The sequence below is a fragment of the Gymnogyps californianus genome, chromosome 28 (assembly GCF_018139145.2).
Source record: "Gymnogyps californianus isolate 813 chromosome 28, ASM1813914v2, whole genome shotgun sequence".
NCBI classification, from domain to species: Eukaryota; Metazoa; Chordata; class Aves; order Accipitriformes; family Cathartidae; genus Gymnogyps; species Gymnogyps californianus.
The window spans coordinates 4,531,619-4,552,737 of NC_059498.1; the positions used below are offsets into that span (position 1 = coordinate 4,531,619).

Genomic DNA, 21,119 nt, shown 5'->3' on the forward strand with positions numbered 1-21,119 from the left:
CTTGCAGCGGCAGGCTGCGCCGCTTGCTTCTAAAGAGACCAGAGCACACCTCACAGCTGAGGTTTGTTTGGAAAGTGCAATCCTCGGATTCTGCTCCTGCCTCTGTGCCTGCGCGTCAGTCACCCCCTCTGCCTCTCCTCCCCCCGAGTGGGGCAAAGGCTGCCACCACCCAGCTGTGCCTCTTCCACGGCGCGCAGCGCTTGCTTTCTTGGGTGGGAGGCGGTGCGGATGTGCCTGACTCTGCACCGTCTTCTGGACCGTTTAAAGAATACGAAGCCTGGAGCCCTTCCCTGCCCTGACGCGCCTCCCGGCCGGCTGTCCCTCCAGTGCTTTCTAATCCTTGTGACTCCCTTCGTATCTTAGCTTTTCACTAGAAGGTGTGTGAACGCACAGAATTACTTACGTGTTCGCTGTCACTGCCTTTATCATGAAATCACTGCTTTGAGGGACTGTGTCTCCTTAGAGCTGGTAGGAAAAAAAATTTCCATGCTACCACCAACATGCCGTTTAATTTTAACTGGCACGTGTACCCCCTCTCCCAACGACGTAGTAATTCTCCCCTCCCCTGTGGTCTGGCTGAATTGGCTGGGCTGGGCATTGCAAGCTCCTCGGGAATGTCTTTTCCCATCAGCGTGATGAGCTTTCCCGGGCAGTGCACGTGTAGCAGAGTGGGCAGGGGGAAACTGGGGCTGCCTTGTCCCCGGCAGCGAGCAGGGAGAGCAGACCTGCCTGGCTGCGAACGTGGCTGGGTTTCCAGCCCTTTACACCCTCTGCTGCCCTCCAGCAACCGATCGCTCTGTGTCACACCATTGAGTCCGTAACGGAGTTCAAGGAAGGAAACAAGCCATCCAGACTCTCTCTTTATTCGCTTTTTAGCCTGCAAAAAGATGACAGGGCCAAGCCTCTTGCATGCAGTGGCCGGTGCGTTTATGGACAACCGCGCTGTAAAGCATGGGGGACCCAGGCCTTTCGCTGCGCCCTTCCCGGGCTGTAAAGCTTGGCCTGCCTCCCTGAGCCCATCGTATCCCGGTGACTCATGCTCCCTGTTTGTGACTGAGCGTTGCCTGTTGGGCTTCACCGTATCTGTGAGCTGCACGAGGATGCAAGTAAGGGCAGGGTGAGCTGCAGAACAGCTCTGTGGGCGCTTATGCGCTCTGCCAGCCCCGGGCTGTACAACGCAGGAATTGGCGCTAAATAGGGGAGTCAGACTTCAGGACTATGGGCTCATTGGATCGGCTTTATACACGCTGGAGCTGAAGTCACCTTCCAGAGTGTCGAGGTAAGATTGAGCATGGAGGATTGCTTCCTGGTGATGATTCAAGGCTTTGCATGCACAGACATCACTTACATCAATCACTTGCGCGGGGAAGGCAATGAGGTTTTGAACTGGCTGCTCGTTTGTCGGCCAGGTAGGTAGAAGGAGCGAGAGCACGTGCTCCCTTTGCACACTGGCTGTGAGGGAAAGGGAACTGTGTTGTTCCAGCTGCTATTCCCTACCCCGGCTCTCCATGCAAGCGTAAACGGAGCCCAAAGCGTGAGGATCAGCATCGTTCTAGGCACAGCTGGATGTCCAGACGGGAAGCACACCATTCACTTCATAGCATCGTCTCCAGCTCCTTGTTTAGGTTGGGGTGACGCTGAGTCAGGTCTGTTAAGTCCACTATGTTTTCCCCACAGGCTTTCTGGCTCATCTCCCGGGTCGGACAGGGCAAAAAGTTATCCGAGGCAAAGGAGCTGGGGATGTAGCCCGGCAGGCTGGCGCGGGCAGGGAGCAGCAGCCCCCGCTGCTGCGTGCTCCCTGCCCCTCGCCCCGCGAGGCTCGTGCTGAAGCTCGTGGTGGCGTGGGAGGCCAGCCCGCCGTAGCAGCAGCTCCCCGCCGCGCTGGTGGCACGCGCCTTCTGCTTGAAGTCCAGCGCCAGGCTTCTCCGAAAATGGGCTTTCTTAATCTCTGCCTGCACCTGAGGGAGAGAGCAGAGATGGCTGCTGGTGCCCAGAGAGAGCAAAACAGGCACCCCTTCCCCATGGTTTTCACTCCTAGTGATTTTTTTTTTTCCCTTCCAAATCCTACTGAGAGGGATGGATCTGAGTTTTTTCCTCTGGTTATCCCAGCCTGGGGGCTGCAGGTTAACTTCCCTGACCCTAAAGGGGCTGGAACAGGGACCTCAGCTGCTCACGCTTCTAACTTACCTCCCCATTGCAAAAGCAGTAGATAAAAGCCACAAAGAAACCCTGCCAAAAGAGACAGAGGTGGAGTTTGAGTCCTGAGCCGGGATGCTGTACCTGTGCCTCCCCCCGCCCCGGGCCAGCATTGCTCGGTGTTCGGAGCAGGAAGGCAGCCCTGCGTCAACGTACCTGAGAGGAGTTAAAGAGCATCTCGTAATGCATCTGGATCTGCCACAGGACCCCGGAGACTTCAGTGTAGGGCATGGCCATGAACACCACGTAATGGACTCCGAAAAGCGGCATCAGCACCAGCGTGGACTTCAGCAGCTTCCTGAGAGGAGAAATGCTCCGAGCTGTTAGCTGGGACCTGCCAGCCAGCCTGCAGCCCCCTGGCAGACATCGGTAAGCGTCCTTGCGAAGAGGGCAGTCGCTTTAGCTTCTGCTGCTGCCGCCGCAGCTGGTTTGTGCGTAGCTATTGCACAGTGGCCAGCTCGGAGAAGGGAGCAGGCAGAGCTTGAACTCTCGAGCCTGCTGTTTCAATCAAACTGAGCTGCTGGAAGCACTGGCTGCCATCGTCCTGCCACCCTCCCTCGCTCCTGCAGCCGTTCCCGCACCTCTGCTCTTTGTTCACAACCCTCTGGGGAGCCGTCTCAGCTACACAGGCAGAAAATGAGCCAGACCAGGGCCGGGGCATGGTTTTGCTGCTGCCAGCACTTACCTGTACTGCTGCCGGGGGTCCAGCTTCCCCGTGTTCGCCTCCCAGAGCTTGGAGGCCAGCACCCGGACGATGTTGAGGAAGAGGAAGAAGTTCACCTGCCAACAGACACCCGCTGCGGTTTTGTTACCCGCAGTGACCTTGGGTCTGCCCGAGCAGCCCCCTGGGACGAGGACAGGCCGTTCTGGGTGAGCTGCAGGCAGGGACATGGGGGTGATGCTGTGGTCAGAGCGGGGAGGGACCAGTGGCCCTGGATCCCTCTGCATCACATGGGCCCTCCCTGGGTGCCGGGGTGGCTGGGGACACAACCCCAGTGACCACAAGCGAACGGCTCTGGGTCTCTAGCGATCCCCTTTCCCCAAAAGGGCTTGGGAGATTCAGCCACGGGATTCTTACCACGATGGCGGCCAAGATGGGGACCTGATAAATCCACTTCATGTTCCCCGCGCTGAGGTCCCAGCACCTGAAGAGACCAGTAAAGAAACACCTTGGAGAAACCTGAAATCACTGGTAAGGAAAATTGCCGGCTGAGGGCTCCCTGTACCCCCCAACCAACATCCCCGTCCTCCCACCCTTCGCTCCCTTTGTGGAGTTTGTGTAAATCTTGACCCACCAGCAGCCGTGCTACAAGCATTCATAACCATCATGGTGTTGCAAATCAGTTTTAAACTAGCATTAATGTTCCTGAGGGCTCCTTGGCCAACTCGTCTAAAACTCCTGCTGCACGTTTGGTGGCCTTTCTCCTTTTAAAATGCTTAACTTTCGAACATGCCCTTTAGCATTCATCTTTGCACTGTTTATTGATCAATTTATGGTGTAAACCTGCGTCCATCTTCCTCCCAAATGCAGAACAAAACCACTATCGGTCTGGATTACGGACAATTTTATGAACAAGCCTTGTATGTGTGTTCATTCCTGTTGTTCTTTTTGGAAAATTTTCCTTTTCAGAAGTTCTGGTGCCCACAGATACTTTGCTAGCATTTACAACCAGTCTTTCCCTCGCCAAAGGACTGTCGGAGAAGGTGGACCTACGTACTGTGTATCCGCCAGGGAGGCCCTGACGCTGGCCCAGACAGACACAAACACAGCGGGGAGACCTGGAGGGGCAGGAACCAGCGTGAGGAGCACGGATGAAGCATCACGTTTGCAGACCGAACCAGTTCCTGGCAGCTGGTCTGCATCCCACTGCCCTTATCTGGGCACCCAGCGCCACTCAGCCATGGCTGATGCCACAGCTCCCAGCTGGTCTCAGCGGCCACAGCATTGGGTTGGGGTCCATGCTTACCCCAGCCGATGATGATGAGGACCCACAGGTAGTTCTTGTTGGAGAGGAAGGCCATGAAGATCAGGCTGTGCAGGTAGAGACCTTCCACCAGGATCCAGTAGTGGTTGGTGGCCAGAAAATAGAGGAAGAGAGTCACCACCACCTTGCAGCCAACCTGTGGACATATAGTCAGAGAGGTGCCCAGATCAGGCTGTCCCCTGAATGCAAAACCTGGTGGCTTTTGCTCTCTGGCCAGCAAAACCCAGGCTGTGCCCCATGCGTGGCTCACGTTCCTCCTCTTGCAGGGAGCTCCATCTCCCCTGGGACATTCCAGCATCAGATGCAGAGCAGGTGCTCTAAGCCTTTCCCACAGGAGAGGTATTTCCCATACCAGGGCACCCTGAGCTCAGACAGGCTGCCAGACCGATGTCCTCTGTGGCTCTGATCTCTACTGTGGCACCAGGATGGGGACAAGCTGGGCAGAGCTGTAGATGGCCCTTCATCCCTCCCCAACTGCATCGCCCCTGAGCAGCACAGCCCCCATCTGGGAGGGTCCCAAGCGCATCCCCTTGCACCAGGGCTCCTAAATCCCCTTTTCCCCTGATCCTGCCTCCGGTCGCAGCGTGCCACTTGCCAGGTGGCTCCGTTGTCCCGGCGAGGGACCCATTTCTGCCTTGAAGTCGTCCTCCCGCATCTTCTCCGTCTCGCTGGCCAGCGTGCCCGAGTAGAGCACCATGTCCTTCACGAAGATGCTCACCGCCCGGCAGATGAAGGAGGTGAAGAGGTGGACGTGGATGTAGTTGCGTGTGCAGTGCAGGCGCCTACGGAGAAGGGGTGCGACAGGAGCCCAGCCCCGGCTGCCCAACAAGCTCATCACACGTGGGCTCAGGCAATGGGGGGGTCCCAGAGGAGGTGAGCTCCAAGGTGTCAGCTCTCCCATGGGCACAGAAGCCAGATCTGGGGGCAAGTGGGGTGTCAATGCCTTCGAGAGCAGGGTAGAGCAGATGGGGAGCTGGTCACGCTGGGGGTGTTTTGGGCTTTGGGGAATTGTCTGATGTTTGTGCCGGGGTTTGGGGCCGGTTCCCGTTCCCTTAGGGGCTGCTCCCCCTCAGGGGGTCGTGTGTGCAGGCGATGGGGAGAGGACGGTTCTCCCGCACACAGGGATGGGGCTTTGGCTTCTCCTTACTTGAAGTACGAGAGGATGCAGACAGCGACGATGAGGGAGGCCAGGGAGATGGAGTAGCCGACGGTGTACATCAGGTGCAGGCGGTCAAACACCTCCTGGAAGAGAAGGGCTGAGCTCCATGACCCCTCCGCAGCCCAGGCCCCCCTGGCCTCGGGGCTGAGAGCACGGGGGGAGCAGGGCTTGTTTGGGGAGTGGAGGGGGAAGAGTCCCCTGCTCCCAGCAATTCCCCTGGCCTTTCCTGCACGTTTCCCTGGTCCCCATCCCGACCCCTTTTCCCAGCGCCTTTGACAAGCAAGGTCACCTTCTCACGGCTCCGGCTCTCGGAGGAGAAGAGCAGAGCGCATTCGGTGTAATTGGCCCAGGTCTTGTTGATGCTGAGAGCCATGGCCCAGGTCCCATAGGCACTGCAGTACCTGTAGGCATGACCTGGGAACGGCGACGGGCGCTGTGACGGCGGAAGGGCTCGCGGGAAGCCCAGCCACGTCCCTGCTCGGTGGAGGATTATCACCGAGGTGAGGTCGCTCCCTGCCTAGGTGCATGCGCTTACCTTTGTGGTTGAAGTCGTAGATGTAGTCGGGGCAGGGCACCGACACCTCCTGGCTGGGGGAGCCCTTTGGCCAGCAGATAATCCCGTCCCACTCTGGAAGGCAGCTGGTGTCTGGCCAAAGAGCAAAGACACACCTCACGTCTCCAAGCAGGGCCACGGCGTACCTCCGGCTTCCCCAAGCGCACGCTGGATGAGGGCAAGGAAAACGCGCTGCCACGCCATCACCCCTGGCCTGCGGAGCAGGGGGAGCCGCGGCGGGGAGGGGGACACTTCCCATCACATCCCACCTCTTCCAGGGGGGCCAAGGCCCCTCCACGGCTCTCGTTTGCGGTGTGCGTGGGGCAGTCTAGAAAACGGTGCAGCCAGCGCTGGCTAATCAGGCTGATGATTTGATTAGCGCCTAATTGCACCCAGAGCAGCCACGGTGCCAGGAGCTCCACAAACCCTCAGGAGCCACGTGTCCCTGGCCCCATCCCGCTCCCGTCGGAGGGGACAGCGTTTCCCACGACGTAGCCAGCTCCAGCGGGGCTGGCTGACCCATGCGCAGGGGAGGGACGCTACCTTTGATCTTCTCCAGTTGGGCTTTTATGTCTCTCTGACATTTCTCCTTAGCTTCCACCAGGAGATAGATCTGCTCTTCTTTTGTGAGAACATCATCGGGGTCGACCTGCCAAGACAAAAGCAAAGTGACGACCCCCCCGCCTCCGCGTGGCTTGGCTGAGGCCAGCGGCGTCAGACGGCAGCTCAGCTCAGGTCTCTTCTTCGTGCTCACAATTTGGAGATTAATGCTCCCTGGGAGACTTTGACCCACCCTGGTGATCTCCATGTCCCCGGAGAGCTGCCACCGCCTGCTCGGTGACATGAGCCACCCACGGCTGGGATCCAGGATCGAAGAGCTGGGAGCGAAGCTGCTCTGTCCCAGCAGCACCCCGAAGGCGGCTGGTGAGACACCCACAAACGCTTCCCGACTCAGGGCAGGACCCACATCGCTTCTGCTGCCACAAAACACCCCGCTGCTCCCTGCCACCAACCCCTGAATCCACCCAGCTGATGAACACCAAGTCCAAAATCACAAGGGGCTCAAGGGCTGTTACGGGAACATCATCTCCTGACATGGAAACAACGCTTTGCTGAACCCCACAGCGTGGTGGTCTCGCCTGCTGACTCGTAGCATCCTTGGGGCAAGAAATGAGAGTCAAAGCCGGTGCAAGAGACAGGCAGGGAAGACAGGAGCACACACGGAAAATGGATGTGCTGGTAGGCAAAGCTAAGGGAGCAGGCATGGCAGGGCCGTGCTCTCCCAGTCCTCCCCAGGCGAGTCAGGTTTGTGTGGCTTTGGGTAGATTCAAACGACACCGGGAAGAGAAAAGCGCTGCCCGCCTTCCTGCTCTCATTTTTCCCTCTTGCAAGGCTGAGGCTGACCACGAGCCCCGCTTCCACCCTGTCCGTGGTCCACTGAGAAATGCACGTCCGTTCATCTTTCTGTGCTAGAAATCAGTGGCATGTTGGGCTTCTGCCCCGGCTCCCTCTCGCCCACCCCACCAGCGGTGCTGGATGTCCCCGTCACCCACACTGAGCCCTTCAGAGCCAGGTCTGGCAGCCTCCGGTTAAAGTGGCCGGCGAGGGCTCTGCAAACAAGCGGGTGCCCAGCGCCAGGAGCCGCACGATGCAGACGGGTGCAGCCTGCGGCGTCTGCAGCCTCCCGGTCGCACCGCACGTCCAAATGTCTTTTGGGATGTTTTGGGCTGAGATGCTCGAAGGAGTTTGGAGCTGGGATGAGGAAACAGCTTTGGAAGTGAAAAGGAGCTGGGATGCAGGGGGTTCGCGTTGGCTCCCGGACTGCCCGCAGGTGAGCATGGCCAAATCCTGCCCCAGCCAGGAGACTCTGAACCCCCATTGATGCTCTTCCCAAAAGCAGCCATCTGGGTGGGCAGATGGGGGGGGCTGGTGAGGGGTGTAGGGCAGGAGTGGGGGTCCTGGGGGTGCATCAGCAGGGTTGGGGCCCGGCTTTGGGAGACGTGCTGGGTGCGCCCAGCTCTGCCCTCGCCACATCCCTCCAGCCTCGCCTGCCCTGACCGTAAATGGCCCCGCTCTTTGTTCCCCCAGTGCCTCTGAGGCAGCGAACCCTGCCTTGGATGCGTCCAAGAAATGGAAAAACCATCACGTTGCGGTGTCTCCGTGGCCGCTGGCATGCTTTTAGCGGGAGCGGAGAGGCTCTCCCCTCCTGCCCGGCTCCTGCCCAGCAGCTCTGCGGAGCGGGATGTGCAGCCGGGGGGCACGCGGCCCCCAGCCGGAGTGGGTTGTACAAGTAGCAATATTTAAAGCCAGGAGAGGGACCGGAGGAGCCCACGGGGCCACGCAGACTTACCAGAGCCCACGCAGAGCTTAGGAGGCAGCAGCAGAGGAGAGCCACCGTGATACTTCCCACGGGGATGGATGCCTCCATGGTCGCACCGTGTCACTTGGATGGGGACCTCAGGGACGGCGAGCTGGAGAAAGCAAAGCCTTTGCCTGGGGACAGCCGTCTGGGCAGCCCGAATCGCTGCCAGCCCGAGGCCGCGGGTGATGGAGAGGGCTGGCGTGTTCAGCAGGACAGAGCATCTTCTGGGAGCACCTTCCCGACTGCCGTCCCCATCGAGGCGAGGTGGCGGCGGGGGCACAGCCCGTCCCTGGGAGCTCAAGGCTGGGGGAGCACCCTGGGGTGAGTCCCCTGTCCCGGTGGGCACTGCCCCGGCAGCGCTACAGGGATCTGCTCACAGGCTTACCAGGCAGGGGGGTTTCTCCCCCCACCATGCTTGCTCCTATTCACCGTCCGCGTCTCGCCCGCTTTAAGCAGCTCCTGGAGCGTGTGCAAACAATTCCCGTTTGGATGGGGATGGCAGAGGTTTATTGGCTTAGCCCGAGGTGCTAAAATCCTCTTCATTCAAGGCAGATTCCTCTTCTCTTTTCAGAAACTTCTCTCACTGCCTGGTGGCTCATTTTTCAGCTGTCACAGCATCCCCCCACTGCCCCCGCGCTGCTCAGTCCCCTCCAGCCCCAGACTGGTCCCAAGGAGCTGAAGGACGGTGGGGAAAATCCCAGCGACGGTGGCTGGAGGTAGGGGGGCAGAGGGTGCAAGCACGTGAGCATCACCTCGGCACTGATGCTCCTGAGATGGGATGTCTTTCAGGCAGACGCCAGTTTAACCCTTTTCCTTCTCTCGGGGCTGGGGTGTGTTTTGGGGAGACGTGCTGGGATCAGTCCCGCTCCCCACTAGGACAAGCACCCCGCTGCCTTCGTGCGTTCGCTTTGCAAAAGGACCTCACTGCACAACTGCACGTAGCCTTCTGCGGAGGGGGGCTGACGGCTAAATCAGCGCTGCTCCTGCCTGCAGGAGCAGGCAGGAGCAGGCAGGGCAGACGGACAGTCCTGGCAGCAGGGAGTTTCCACCCTGACGGGTGTCTCACGCAGCCCGTGAATGGGATGAGCCAAATCGGAAGGGCCGGGAGCTCCTTGGGCATCAGGTCAGAGCTGGTCCTGCTGCAGCTGACCCCGTCCCCATCGGAGCGGTCCCTTGTCACCCACGTCCCCTCAGGGAGCCCCCGGGGCTGTCCCCTGTGTTTTGGGATCATGCAGATGCCCGGCTTGCTCCCACCACCCTGCCAGCTCGAACACCTTGTGTCCCCCCAGCAGCCTGAGCGTCCCCCTGGGGAAATGGGGACACAAAGCGGGGAGTCCTCGTTCCCCGAGCAGGTCATCGTTAGTGGGATGAGGCTGAAATTCAAAAGCCCAGTGCCAAACCCTGGGAACAGCAGGCTCCCAGCCCAGGGCCTCTCCCCTGGCCCATGTAATCCATGCCAGGGCACAGCTATTGCTGCCTCCGTAAGTGCCAAAATCCCGCACAGAGCAGAGCCCCCAGAGCATCCCTCGAGGTTTTCCTGGCAGGGCGGCTCGTCCTGGTCCCAACCGTGAGCCCCCGTGGCTGTGTGGAGGAGGCTCAGACTTTTGCTCGGCTCCTGCGGCAAGGGAAGGCGTCTCAGCCGGCTGAGAGCGCAAAGCAAATCCAAATGACAGCACTCAGGAGGTGCTGCTGCTCCCGCTGATTAAATCAGACAGGAAAACAAGCCTCTCGGTTGCTTTCCCTGCCACGGCAATCAGCTGTAAATCAAGGAGGGATTAGGGGCATCTTTGGCAGCTGCCCGTCTCCCCGGCCCAATTTAGCCACCAGCCCGGACCGTCGCGTGGGTGCCGACACCAGCCCGGCAGCATTGCTCTGCCGAGCGGCACCGCAGCTCCCGCGCTTGCTCATCGGGATGCTGCATGGGCACGTAGGGCAAGAGAAGGGATAAGCAATTAAATTGCAGGATTAATGTTTTCTGAAGGCGCTTCTGGGTACTGATTGCTGACCCAGAAGCTACCAGGGAGTGAGGACGGAGTTAAGGTGAGGTTATTTTGGAGTCGGATGGATGCGTGTATGGATGGATGCTGGCTGAGGGGGAGGCAGCAACGCTCAGGGGCAATGTGATTCCCACTGCAGCTGAAATCTGACCCAGGCTCCGAGTTTGCAGTTAGCAAAACATGTTGGTTTTTTTTTTTTTTTTGCTAAATTACTTGCTATATTATAGAGAGATCTGGAAAACAATCGTTGCAAATGACACCCACCCAGCCCCATCATCCAGCCCCCTCAGCTCCCCGAATCCATGCTAGCAATCGTGAGATGACGGCAGACAGCAAATTTCCCAGCAGTTTGCGGCTGCTCCCTCCTCCTGAAAGACCCCCGTAACCCGGCTGGCGAAGGCTCAGCCTCCGGCTTGAGCAGCGTTTCGGCAAGGAAGAGGCTGGGGGGGGGCTCTGAGCACCGGGCTGAGCTGGTGACACCCCCTCTTCCCATCGCTCCTAGCCCTGCAGCAGCTCCGAAACAGCAGGATTAGACCTACCCGGTCATGCCAAGCCTGAGCCGCTGCGATACAGCATGACCTGACCCAGCCTGACTCAACCACCTGAAAATACAAATATAACCTCATTTTCTATATCTATGTATAAACAAAACTTAAATACATACATATATAATGTGTGTGTATATATATATGGACAAATATAACGGCTCAGACTCCAGCCAGCACCAAGACCTCGTAGCTCTCGCACCAGGACTAACAGCATCTCGCAGGATCCTGTTCCACCCAGCGGTTTCCAACCGTCCCTGCAGCCCAATTTAAGCAAGCGCTGGCCGGAGAAATGAGGCTGGGCAGCATCTCCACAGCAGAGAAGATGCTCTCATCTGTTGTAAATAATTTTTTATCCATTTATTTCTGTTACTGAAATACCAGCTCTCGGACCCCAGTGCAAACTAGGGATGGGATTTCCTCCTCCTGTGCTCTGTTGCAATCTGGCTATATTTAAGTTGATGGTTTAGGATGTGTCGGTGTAAGCCTCGAGCCCCATTTTGTGGGATGCTGAACATCGATGACTTCTTCTGCCTCTTCTGCGGGTCTTCAAACAGTTGGGAGAGGAGGGTGAGAGCAGGAGCATCTCCCACCGGAGCCTGCCCAGCACCTGGAGAGGAGCCGAAAGGAGACCCGACCACCCGCTCTGCCCCGCAGGTTTTGGGGATGCAGGGCTGTGAAAGATCCTGAGCTGATGAATTAAATGCCTGGCTTTAGCCATCGTTTGCATTACCCTCGTTAGCCATCCTGACGGAGGTGAGCACGGCTTCTTGCCTGCAGCGTGGCCTTTTCCAGGGCACAAGCTCAGCCCTGGGGAGAGACTGGGGGAAACCAGACCCTGAGCACAAAGCCGGGGGGATCGCTCAGAGAGGACTGAGCTCCTTTGAAGCAGTACTTCACAAATCCCGGTCTTAAAAAGGGCTCTGCAGCATTTGCCCTTGCAGGCCTGCCTAAAAACAGACGCGCTTTTCCCATGGGTATCGCAGCAGGTTTATCAGCCGTCGTGTTGCTATTTTCTTGCCAGGCACCCGGGGCCGTTTGCGTTTAGGTTTTCAGTGATCATTTAGCAAGCGGCCCCCATGCAGCCCACCCAGTGCAGGTGCTGGAGGGGGAGATGTCCCCCCTTTTGCGGCTGGGGTCGGGGGGGGCGGCTGGTGGCTTCACTGTGCCGGGAGCCGATGACAATGGGCAATTGTCAAGTTGGGGCCCCTCTCGTTTGAGTTTTCTTCCTTTTATAGTAAGTAGCAGTTGCTCCAGCAGCTGGCCTGCCCCTCCGGGGTGAGGACAGGGCTCTGTATATAAGGGAAGGAGCAGACTTTGCCTTTCATCCCTCCGTTCAGTTGCTTCGCTGGGCGGCAGGACTCATCCCCGCACCTTTGTAAAGACCCAGCACGATGCCGCTCAAGAAACCCGACCCAAAGAAGGAAGCAGCCAAACTGGCTCCGGCCCCGGAGCCACCCAGAGAGCCTGCCTTCGATCCCAAGAGCGTGAAGGTGAGTGAGGAATGAAGACGTCGCCGTCTTTCTTCGTGCCCTGTCATCTGCCAGGCACGGGCGATGCAATGCGCCACGCAAACGGCGTTAGCCAGGCTGAGAGCCAGGGTTGGGAGGGGAAAATTATCAGATTGCATTGATGCAGCGGGCTGGGAGCGATACTGTCCTCGCTGGGGGGGTGTTTCAATCTTCCCCCATCCAGCCCTGCACAGCAGTCACCCAAGGAAACTGCTTTGCATTCGCACCAGGACGCTGCTGCCCAGAGCTCCGGCTGCGGAGTGAAACACCCCACAGCTCTTGGCTGAGATCCGTGTCGGGGCCCTGCAGCATTAAAAAGCTTTTCTGCCACCCACTATCTCCATCCTAAAGTATTTTGCTGCCTGCGTTGTCTCCTCCACGCGAGAACATCTTTTATCCAAGCCTCTACAATGGGAGCTCACTTTTTCCGTGACTCCCCAGGATATAGTTACATTTTTAAGCCAGAGCTGTGGCAGGAGAGTTGTTAATAGCAGGCTCAGCACGGAGGCTGTTTAATCACTTGAACTAGAGATCAAGCCTTGAAATAACATCCTGTCCACCCAAAACAGCCCTGACTGTGGTCCAAGCATCCCCGCTGCCTGCCCACCCCTTGCCGGCTGCGCTGCTGCCGGCTGCTCTTTCCGCAGGGATCTCGGCTCTGCAGCAAGGGCAAGAGCACTCCCGGGCACGGCACGCCCGGACACGGCATGGATACGGCCCCCCCCGCCCCGAGCAGGCTGCGAAGCCTGGGGAGGGAGATGTTCAAACGCAGGGGAGAGCCCCCTCGTTACCCCGGCAGTAACACAGCCCTCATGCCCGGCTCTGTTCTCTTCTCCCGACAGATTGAATTCACTGCAGAGCAGATTGAAGGTAAGTGCAGACTTCATCTTCTCCCAGAGATGGCATTAAAAATGGAGAGTCCTTTTTCCAGGTAGTTTTTCGCAGCAGACATGAGAGCCGAGGCCCCACGCATCAAATCCCCTCCTGGGGGAAAGCCCAGCAGGGTCCAGGTACCCCATTCCCCGCAACACGCTGTTCATTCTCCAGGATGCGGTCGTGAGGTTTCCTAGCAGGTAGAAGGGTAATATGAAATCAGAAAGTCATGTCCCCGACCAGCATCGCGCCAGTAAGGAGATGGGGAAGAGAGCTGGTGGGAAGGGAGGAGGCAGGAGATGGAGATGGGAGCAATGCTGGAGGCGAGTGGTGAGTGGGAGCCCGTGCAGGGATTTAGCTGGGAATGCAAGGCAGGGCTGTCGGGAGCAATGAATGGATCCTGGCTCCTTGCTCTGCGCTGAGGGTGCACCAGTCGAAGAGGATAATCCCAGCTTCAGAGCCTGGCAGGGAAAAGCTATTTTTCCATTCATGGTGAGAGATGCAGCCTGGTTCAAAGTCTGGGACTCGCGTGGGAGGAGCAGCCTCTGGCAATGCAGGGACAGCCCCATGCCGAGGGGTTGAGCTGGGATTGGGATTTCTCATCTCTCCACGGCCAGTTTTAATGCCTCTGTACAGACTAGGGAAGGGACAAGATCTGAGGACAGATCCTGGTGGGAATACTGGGAGGAGGAGACCCAGTATCCTGCAGGCTCGGCCCCCAAACCAGCTTTTGAAAGGAGAAAAGAGAGCCAGTGGAAATGTGAGCAAGTTAAAATGCAAAGATATTTGGATTTAAGCTGCAGCGACGTCCTAGAGCACGTGATGTGCTCCCGTGGCTCCAGGTAGTTGGGAGTGGACATCACTGAGCATCACCCTTGTAGTGGTGCCTCTTGACCCAGGGACTCGCAGGTGGCAATGTCCCTCCCTGGATCCCCCCAGAGCCAGACGGAGGGACCTCACCTGCAGAGATGGAGCCATTGTGGGGTCAAGCGGGATAACAGCAGCACCCCGAGGTGCTGGGGGGGACCATGGACCGGACTACAGGGACACGGCATGGACATCGTGAGGACAGGTCCATGGGATGGTGAGGCTCAGCAGAAGATATAAAGATGCCAAGTAGAAAACGGAGCAAATCCAAAGCCCTGGGCAAGGATTCCCACCAAACCCAAGGCAATGCCTACCGCACCATGACATCTCCATTGCCGCATGGAGACCACGATCGTCTCATCCCACCCAACAGCAGGAGGAGCAGCAGCTCCACTTTGAGTGAACCATTGCTGGACATCATGAAGAAGATGGACCAGAGCCTGGAATTCATTAGTGCCATGGACAAGAAACTCACAGCTCTGAGTGCTCACGAGGACAGGCTGGAAAGGCTGATTACCCGCTTGGGCCAGTCAACTGGTCAGGTGGACTCGCTGGCCTGGAGGCAGCAGGATGAAATCCAGAAGTGTGTGGAGCATCTGCTGCAGGAAAAACACTGTCTTGCTGCCTGCGTGGAGCAGCTGGAGAGGCAAGTGCCAGCCACCAGCCTCGAGGTCCTTGGCTTGCCTGCAAGAGGAGGAGGGTAAGGACTTGGGGGGGCATGTCCTGGAGGACTGGTTTCCCACATTTTGCACCTCGACACCAGTGAGGAGCCTGTTGTAGTGGAGAAGATCTTCTGGGTTGAAACAAGAGGCAGAGACCAGGCTCTGAGCAGCGCAGGTGCATGGTTGTCCATGTAGCCAACGCTGGGATTAAAAAGAGAACCCAGCAGCAGGTCAGGAAGCTGAAAAGCATCACACACAGAAGGAAAGCGATCCTTAATTGTTCCTAATTTAGGCCTCCTTCCTCCAGGCAAAATGTAACACTCAATGGCATGATAATTTAAGGGAACGAACTTGGAAATGAATCTCCCATCTCCTTCCACACAGGGCTGGCGTGACATGTGGTCTGCAAGGCTAGGGTGGACGTTAGTCACCCTTCCCCAAACACGAGCAACGCCGTGCTTATCTGCCTGGCTGGGGCTGGGGGGGATGCCAGCAGCGTGGACGGGGTGTTGCAGGTGTCATGGGGGTGCAGCGGGAGGCTCATGGGGTCCCCGGGAGGCTCATGGGGTCCCCGGGAGGCCCGAGTCAAAAAGGGGAAGAGCAAAGGGGATGTTCTGCAGCAGAGACAGCAGCCTGCACCTGCAGCCGGTGCTGCCAGCGCCAGGGGGTGCAGGAATCCCAACAGGTCATCCAGCCAGCTCCGCACGGGTGGCAAAACCTGCTCAAGAAGCTGAGCGACTCGTTGAAGGAGTCTGGCAAGCTTCAGCGGCTCGTTGCTCAAGCTAGCACAGGGCTGCCTGCCCTGGGCAGCAGCGACGGGTGCAGAGGGCACCCACCACGCACGTGTCCATCCCTTCCCTGCCTGCCAGGCAGGACTTGCTTCGGTGGGGTGGGAAACGGGGCCGGCATGGCAAGGGACATCTGAGCTCTTCTTCCCCGCAGAGTTCAAAGAAGCCTTCAGCCTGTTTGACCGGACGCCCACGGGAGCCATGCAGATCACCTACGCGCAGTGTGGGGATGTCCTACGGGCGCTCGGCCACAACCCCACCAACGCAGAGGTCCTGAAGGTGCTGGGCAAGCCCAAACCAGAAGGTGACAGCAAACTGGGGCAGCGGGGACAGGGTGGGACAAGCAATCCCTGTGCTCCCTGGCAGCAAGTGAAGGATTATGTCCCCTGTAGGAACAGCCCTGCAAGATGAAGGAATTGGGAAGGAAATGCTGCAGAGAGGCTTCATTCCTGCAAAATTCCTTCACTCCCCCTCCCCATACCATGGCTGACGTAAGGGATAGGCTGTCCTCAGCTGGGGATGGTGACAACTGGTGCTTAGCAGACCGTATCCTGAGCTGGTGCAAACTGGTGTAACCTGACCAGTCCCAGCGCAGCCGCATTGCCCTGGTGACAGAGGACCTCCCTGCTGGTTTTAATTTTTGGCTGATATCCATGGTCTGTGTGCAGTCCCCAGATGCTACTACTTTACTCCTCATATGGATCTTCCCATCTCAAGTATAATATACTAATAGTCCCATCACCTTGTGGGGTTTCTCCCCTGTACTCAGATGGAAATGAGACCAGGAAGGTTAAGCAGGAGGTCCTCAGAGGCTGACTTCAGCCCAATGAAGTTAGTTAATCTCTGACCCCATCTGCTTGTCCCCTTCCAGAAATGAACACAAAGATGCTGGACTTCGAGACCTTCCTCCCCATCCTGCAGCACTTCACCCGCAACAAGGAGCAGGGCACCTTCGAGGACTTTGTGGAAGGGCTGCGCGTCTTCGACAAGGAGGGGAACGGCATGGTGATGGGAGCCGAGCTGCGCCATGTGCTGGTCACGCTGGGTAGGGGCTGGCCCTGGGGAGGGGAGCAGGCCACAGGCCACCCCTCAGCTCTTCCTGGGCAAACGGCTCGGGTTAGTTTGCTGGTCTCACAGATCGGAGAGACCCTTTGTATTCTGCTGCTCGTAGGCTTTTGTAGGAGTGAATGGCTCCTTGTCGTGGTTTAACCCCAGCCGGCAGCTAAGCCCCACGCAGCCGCTCGCTCACTGCCCCCCCCCCCACCCCTGGGATGGGGGAGAGAATCAGGAAAAAAAAACCTCGTGAGTCGAGATAAAGACAGTTTAATAGGACAGAAAGGAATGAAAAACAATGATAATGATAATAATAATATGACAATAGTAATACTAAAAGAATTAAACTATACAAAGCAAGTGGTGCACAATGCAATTGCTCACCACTCGGTGACCGATGCCCAGTTAGTTCCCGAGCCGCGATCCCCCCTCCCAGCCAGCTCCCCCAGTTTATATACTGGGCGTGATGTCATATGGTATGGAATATCCCTTTGGGCAGTTGGGGTCAGCTGCCCTGGCTGTGTCCCCTCCCAGCTCCTTGTGCCCCTCCAGCCTTCTTGCTGGCTCGGCACGAGAAGCTGAAAAATCCTTGACTTAGTATAAACACTACTTAGCAACAACTAAAACCATCAGTGTGTTATCAATATTATTTTCCTACTAAATCCAAAGCACAGCACTATCCCAGCTACTAGGAAGAAAATTAACTCTGTCCTAGCCGAAACCAGGACACTCCTGAATATGTGGCCTTTGCCATCTTATGCCACAGCTTCATGCATGATCCAGGTGAGATGGAGAGCCCATAAAATCCTCAATTATCAGACAACCATTGCAGCTTGGTCCTCTCTCCACAATCTCCCACCAGCATTGCCCAGTCCGTAGTGGCGCACAGCTCCTTTTTAATCCCCTTTTCCTTCCTCTGGTGGCTTTGGCTCTCTGGAAGAAGGACAGGAGGGTCCTGGCAGGCTGAGAACCCTTCCCCTCACCTCTCCATCCTCCTCCTCCAGGGGAGAAGATGACAGAAAGCGAGGTGGAGCAGCTCATGGCAGGGCAAGAAGATGCCAATGGCTGTATCAACTACGAAGGTAGGAGCAAGAGATGCCCATCGGGGCCATCCCAGACACGGTCATCTTGTCTTAGGGTGTGAAATGTGTCCTCTGCGAGGACATTGGTGATCACTGAGAGGGAGGTGTGGACCACCCTCCAAAGCCTCTCCGAGGAGAACTGTGAGACATGTCAGCTGGGGCGGGAACAAGGCGGTTGTGCCAGTGATTTCCAGTCAAAGCAGCTGAAGACAGCATGTTTCCAAGGGTTCCAGGACTGTTTTATCCTCAGTTTCAGCACTGTTTTGTTGTAAGCTATCAAAAATAAACAAAGCCAGCATCTTTCACAGCAGACACTAATTGGGAACATTTGGAGACCCAGATTGCTCGCAGCTTCAAGAGGGTGAAAATCTGGCATAGGGGGTGGTTAAATCTGGGAACTCGTAAAATCGGAGAGCATTGAGGAAAAGAGGGTACCCATTTCCCTTGGCCTCAGAAAACTGGGAATAGTGGTACCGGCTCGTCTCCAAGAGGGGTTTGGAATCACTCTAACCAGGTTTGGGATGGCATGCGAAAGGTGGGAACAGAAGGAGAAAGCTCAGTCCTGGCAGAGCATGTCCCCCTCGTCCCTGGGGTGCCCCAGGCTGGGGGTACCCTCCGCTGCCTCTCTGCCCGCCCCATCGCAGCTCACAGCATGCTTTGACCTCTCATGCTCTCATTTCTCATCTCCTCCTCAGCTTTTGTCAAGCACATCATGTCTGGCTGAAAGAAGAAACTTCAGGTGAGTTTATCAGGGTCTCCTGCTGCTTATTTCGAAATTGGAAATCCTGCATATAACAGCCAGGGGCAGAGGAACCAAAACCCAAACCCCACGAGCAAGCCTGCAGTGGGCTAATGCCACAGGAATAATCCCAGCTCTGAAAGCACAAAAAGCCGTGTTCATGATAACGAACCTCATTTGTAACTGGTTCCATTTGAAATTTATCGGGACAGCATCAACCCCGTGACTGTCAGTCGTGGTCTGGTTAATTGTGTCGATTCTCTGCTCGGAAAGAAAGAGGTTGGTGTGGTTTATGGCCATACATTTTCTAACCTACCAGGAGCTAAGGTGGTCATCAAACAGCAGCCAGTGGCAATAAATATTTAAAAACCTGCAGCAGTGAATGACTTGATGCTAAGAAAATACTAAGTACTTGGTGAGGAAATTTCTGAACTAAGAAATATCAACATTCCCATTAACATTAGAAAGAATATGGAAAATGTACCATTGATGCTTGTTAAGCTTTTTTGCATTCCTCTAAGTCTGTCTGAGGAAAACAGAGAAATAGATTTCTTTTAGGGTGAACTATCCCTCTGAAATCTATTCAATTTAAAAGAAAATCCAAATTACTAAGAGCTGGCCCCAGTCTCCCCTGCCAGTTTCTGATGGTTTCGTTATCTCACTCACTTTTCTTAAACAATTCTCCTCTCCTCAGCTGTGTGAAAGGCAGCAGGAGAAAAAAAAAGAATAATAAAGAAACCCGACCTTCAGATACTGCTAAATACACAAATTAAACATTTAAAAATCTCTTTCTTTCCCCTCTACAAATCTCTTTAAACATCAGAAGGTTAAAACAGAGACAGACAGAAGTCTGAACTTTGAATGTTCAGCATCCTTTTTATCTTGTTGTTAATCCATTTGTCTCCGGTTCCTGTTCATCAGCTCAGCAATGTAGGTGGTTAGGTGGCAAACGCTGCAAGGGAGATTTACTTCTAGACAAAACTATTTGCATGTAACACTGTTTTTGTAATGGTGTGGAATGACGGCTATTGACATTTCGGGTTCATCTGAGAAGGAACACTCTCATCTCAGAGATTCACTGCGTTAAGCCCTCTCACGCTTGTCTCCCAGGCTCTCGGAAATGTTTGAACCCGCCTGAGCACCACGAACAGCGAGATTCCTCCACCCATGTCCCTTCCTCCCTGGATGTCGCACACCCGCAGAGATGTTTCACACGAGCCACCACGAAGAGTTGGCCTCCACGCGTGTGTGCCTAAGCCTTGGTATACAATGAGACATCTGCAACTTGGTTTTAAACCTTAAGTTATTCTTTTCAGGTTTTTCCTGTGACATTCGGCTCATTAAATTTCATTCCTTCCTCCCTTAAACGGTATCTCTGCTTTGGCTTTGGACTACTCATTGAAGCGGTAGATGGAGGAGACCCCTCGGTCTCCATCAGCTATCAGAGATAGCAAGATGTTCCCACAGAGAGGGGAAAAAGGCGGGTTTTATGATTGCTAGATGTGAGGGAGGAGTTCAGATTTGGGGGTGAGGGTCTTTGTTCATCACCCCACCCTCAGTGTGGGGCCAGGAGCTGGGCTGCAGTCTGGCCACGTCTTCCTGAGGGAGGCAGGTAGGCCGGGAGCAAAGTGAGCATGAGAAAAGGTTGCATCAAACAGACCCCCTGTTCTTGGGAGGTTCTTCACCTCCTCTCTGCCCTAAAACCAGCCCTTTTTCAGACCTGGAGCCCATCCACCCTACAACATGCTGCCCCACGAGCATTCCTTCCAGGTCCAGGCTGAACTGCACCATGGAACAAAGAGGGACCTCCTTGGCCCTGCCACTGTCCCTGTCATGGGAGAGACCAGCAGGCACCTCTCCTTCATCAACACGCTGCCTGTCCCAGCCAGAAAAGACCAGAGGCCCTTTAAAAAACCAAAAACATCAGAGAAAACATTCAAAACTTTCTTTTTTCTGTATCATTGACAGGTCCAAGAGTCTAGTTTTGAAGGTTGGTTTCCAGGAAATTGAATCCTGATGAATCAGCAAGGGGGAAGGAAAACGGGGAAGCGATGGGTGTTTCTGGGCCAGGTCCCACCTCCACTCTCATGGCACGGGACGGCGGGTGCCTGGGGTGCGGGTAGTGTCCTGCCTGGGATGGAGCCCAGCCAGGACAGGGCTCCCTGGATGGTTCCTCTCCAGACAGCCAGCCTGTTCGCAGCCAGAAGCTGTCTGGGGGCTGTGCGATGCAAGCTGGTGGCTCTCTCCCTCTTCCTACCTGCAAAAAAATCATCACAGCATCATTAGAAGCGGTGAATAATTCATGCCAGATAACTCAGCCCTCCCATCAGCAGAACACCTGGGAGCAGAAAACACTTTTCTTTGATTTGTTCCTTATTCCAACATCCTCGCTCCGTGACTTCGACTAGAAATTGAAGGCGTTTTGCTCCGATGGGGTTGACTTCAGCTGCCACTTGCTCGTTTCTGTGCAGTGACTGAGTAACAGCTGCTTTCAATTCCCACTGCTTGATTCAAATGCTCATAAAAAGCAACATAAGCTGTTTATAGATGCAAGATTAGATTTTAGCTTCTGTCTGTGGTATTTCTACAGCTTCCATTAGGGAGAATCTGGGCATCTCGCATCTTTAATGTACTATCTGTGCTTTAACCTGTTAAAGGATCAGGGTGACAGGGTGAGAAAGGATGCTGCTTGCTGCACGCTCGCTCCGGGGTCACGTTTGCCCTTGCCACCACCGTGGCATTGACTC

The 21,119-nt window shown here is 56.1% G+C and overlaps 2 protein-coding genes across 2 annotated transcripts; one reads left to right on the top strand and one right to left on the bottom strand.

Moving 5' to 3' along the window:
- Positions 1–1,595: 1,595 nt before the first annotated feature.
- Positions 1,596–8,321, bottom strand: LOC127026483 (parathyroid hormone/parathyroid hormone-related peptide receptor-like). The gene is made up of 13 exons (XM_050911764.1): positions 8,244–8,321; positions 6,437–6,542; positions 5,876–5,986; positions 5,630–5,754; positions 5,329–5,423; positions 4,777–4,963; positions 4,164–4,317; positions 3,915–3,975; positions 3,275–3,341; positions 2,882–2,976; positions 2,353–2,494; positions 2,188–2,229; positions 1,596–1,958 (listed from the first exon to the last, which is right to left on the bottom strand). The coding sequence occupies exons 1-13, from the start codon at positions 8,319–8,321 to the stop codon at positions 1,596–1,598; spliced, it is 1,626 nt and encodes a 541-aa protein (XP_050767721.1).
- Positions 8,322–12,191: 3,870 nt separating this feature from the next.
- LOC127026490 (myosin light chain, embryonic) lies at positions 12,192–18,357 on the top strand. Its single transcript, XM_050911781.1, has 6 exons — positions 12,192–12,290; positions 13,151–13,178; positions 15,653–15,802; positions 16,370–16,543; positions 17,556–17,633; positions 18,329–18,357. The coding sequence occupies exons 1-6, from the start codon at positions 12,192–12,194 to the stop codon at positions 18,355–18,357; spliced, it is 558 nt and encodes a 185-aa protein (XP_050767738.1).
- The last annotated feature ends 2,762 nt before the right edge of the window (positions 18,358–21,119 follow it).

What these genes read in the sequence shown, in the direction of transcription:
- LOC127026483 (XM_050911764.1), bottom strand. Translation starts at nt 8,321, where the DNA reads ATGGAGGCATCCATCCCCGTGGGAAGTATCACGGTGGCTCTCCTCTGC. An exon ending in CCTCATCATCATCGGCTGGG is followed by an intron (nt 3,976 to 4,163) that starts GTAAGCATGGAC and finishes CTGCCCCTCCAG; the next exon opens with GTCTCCCCGCTGTGTTTGTG. An exon ending in CCATCTTGGCCGCCATCGTG is followed by an intron (nt 2,977 to 3,274) that starts GTAAGAATCCCG and finishes GTCTGTTGGCAG; the next exon opens with GTGAACTTCTTCCTCTTCCT.
- LOC127026490 (XM_050911781.1), top strand. Translation starts at nt 12,192, where the DNA reads ATGCCGCTCAAGAAACCCGACCCAAAGAAGGAAGCAGCCAAACTGGCT. An exon ending in TCGATCCCAAGAGCGTGAAG is followed by an intron (nt 12,291 to 13,150) that starts GTGAGTGAGGAA and finishes TTCTCCCGACAG; the next exon opens with ATTGAATTCACTGCAGAGCA. An exon ending in CACTGCAGAGCAGATTGAAG is followed by an intron (nt 13,179 to 15,652) that starts GTAAGTGCAGAC and finishes TCTTCCCCGCAG; the next exon opens with AGTTCAAAGAAGCCTTCAGC.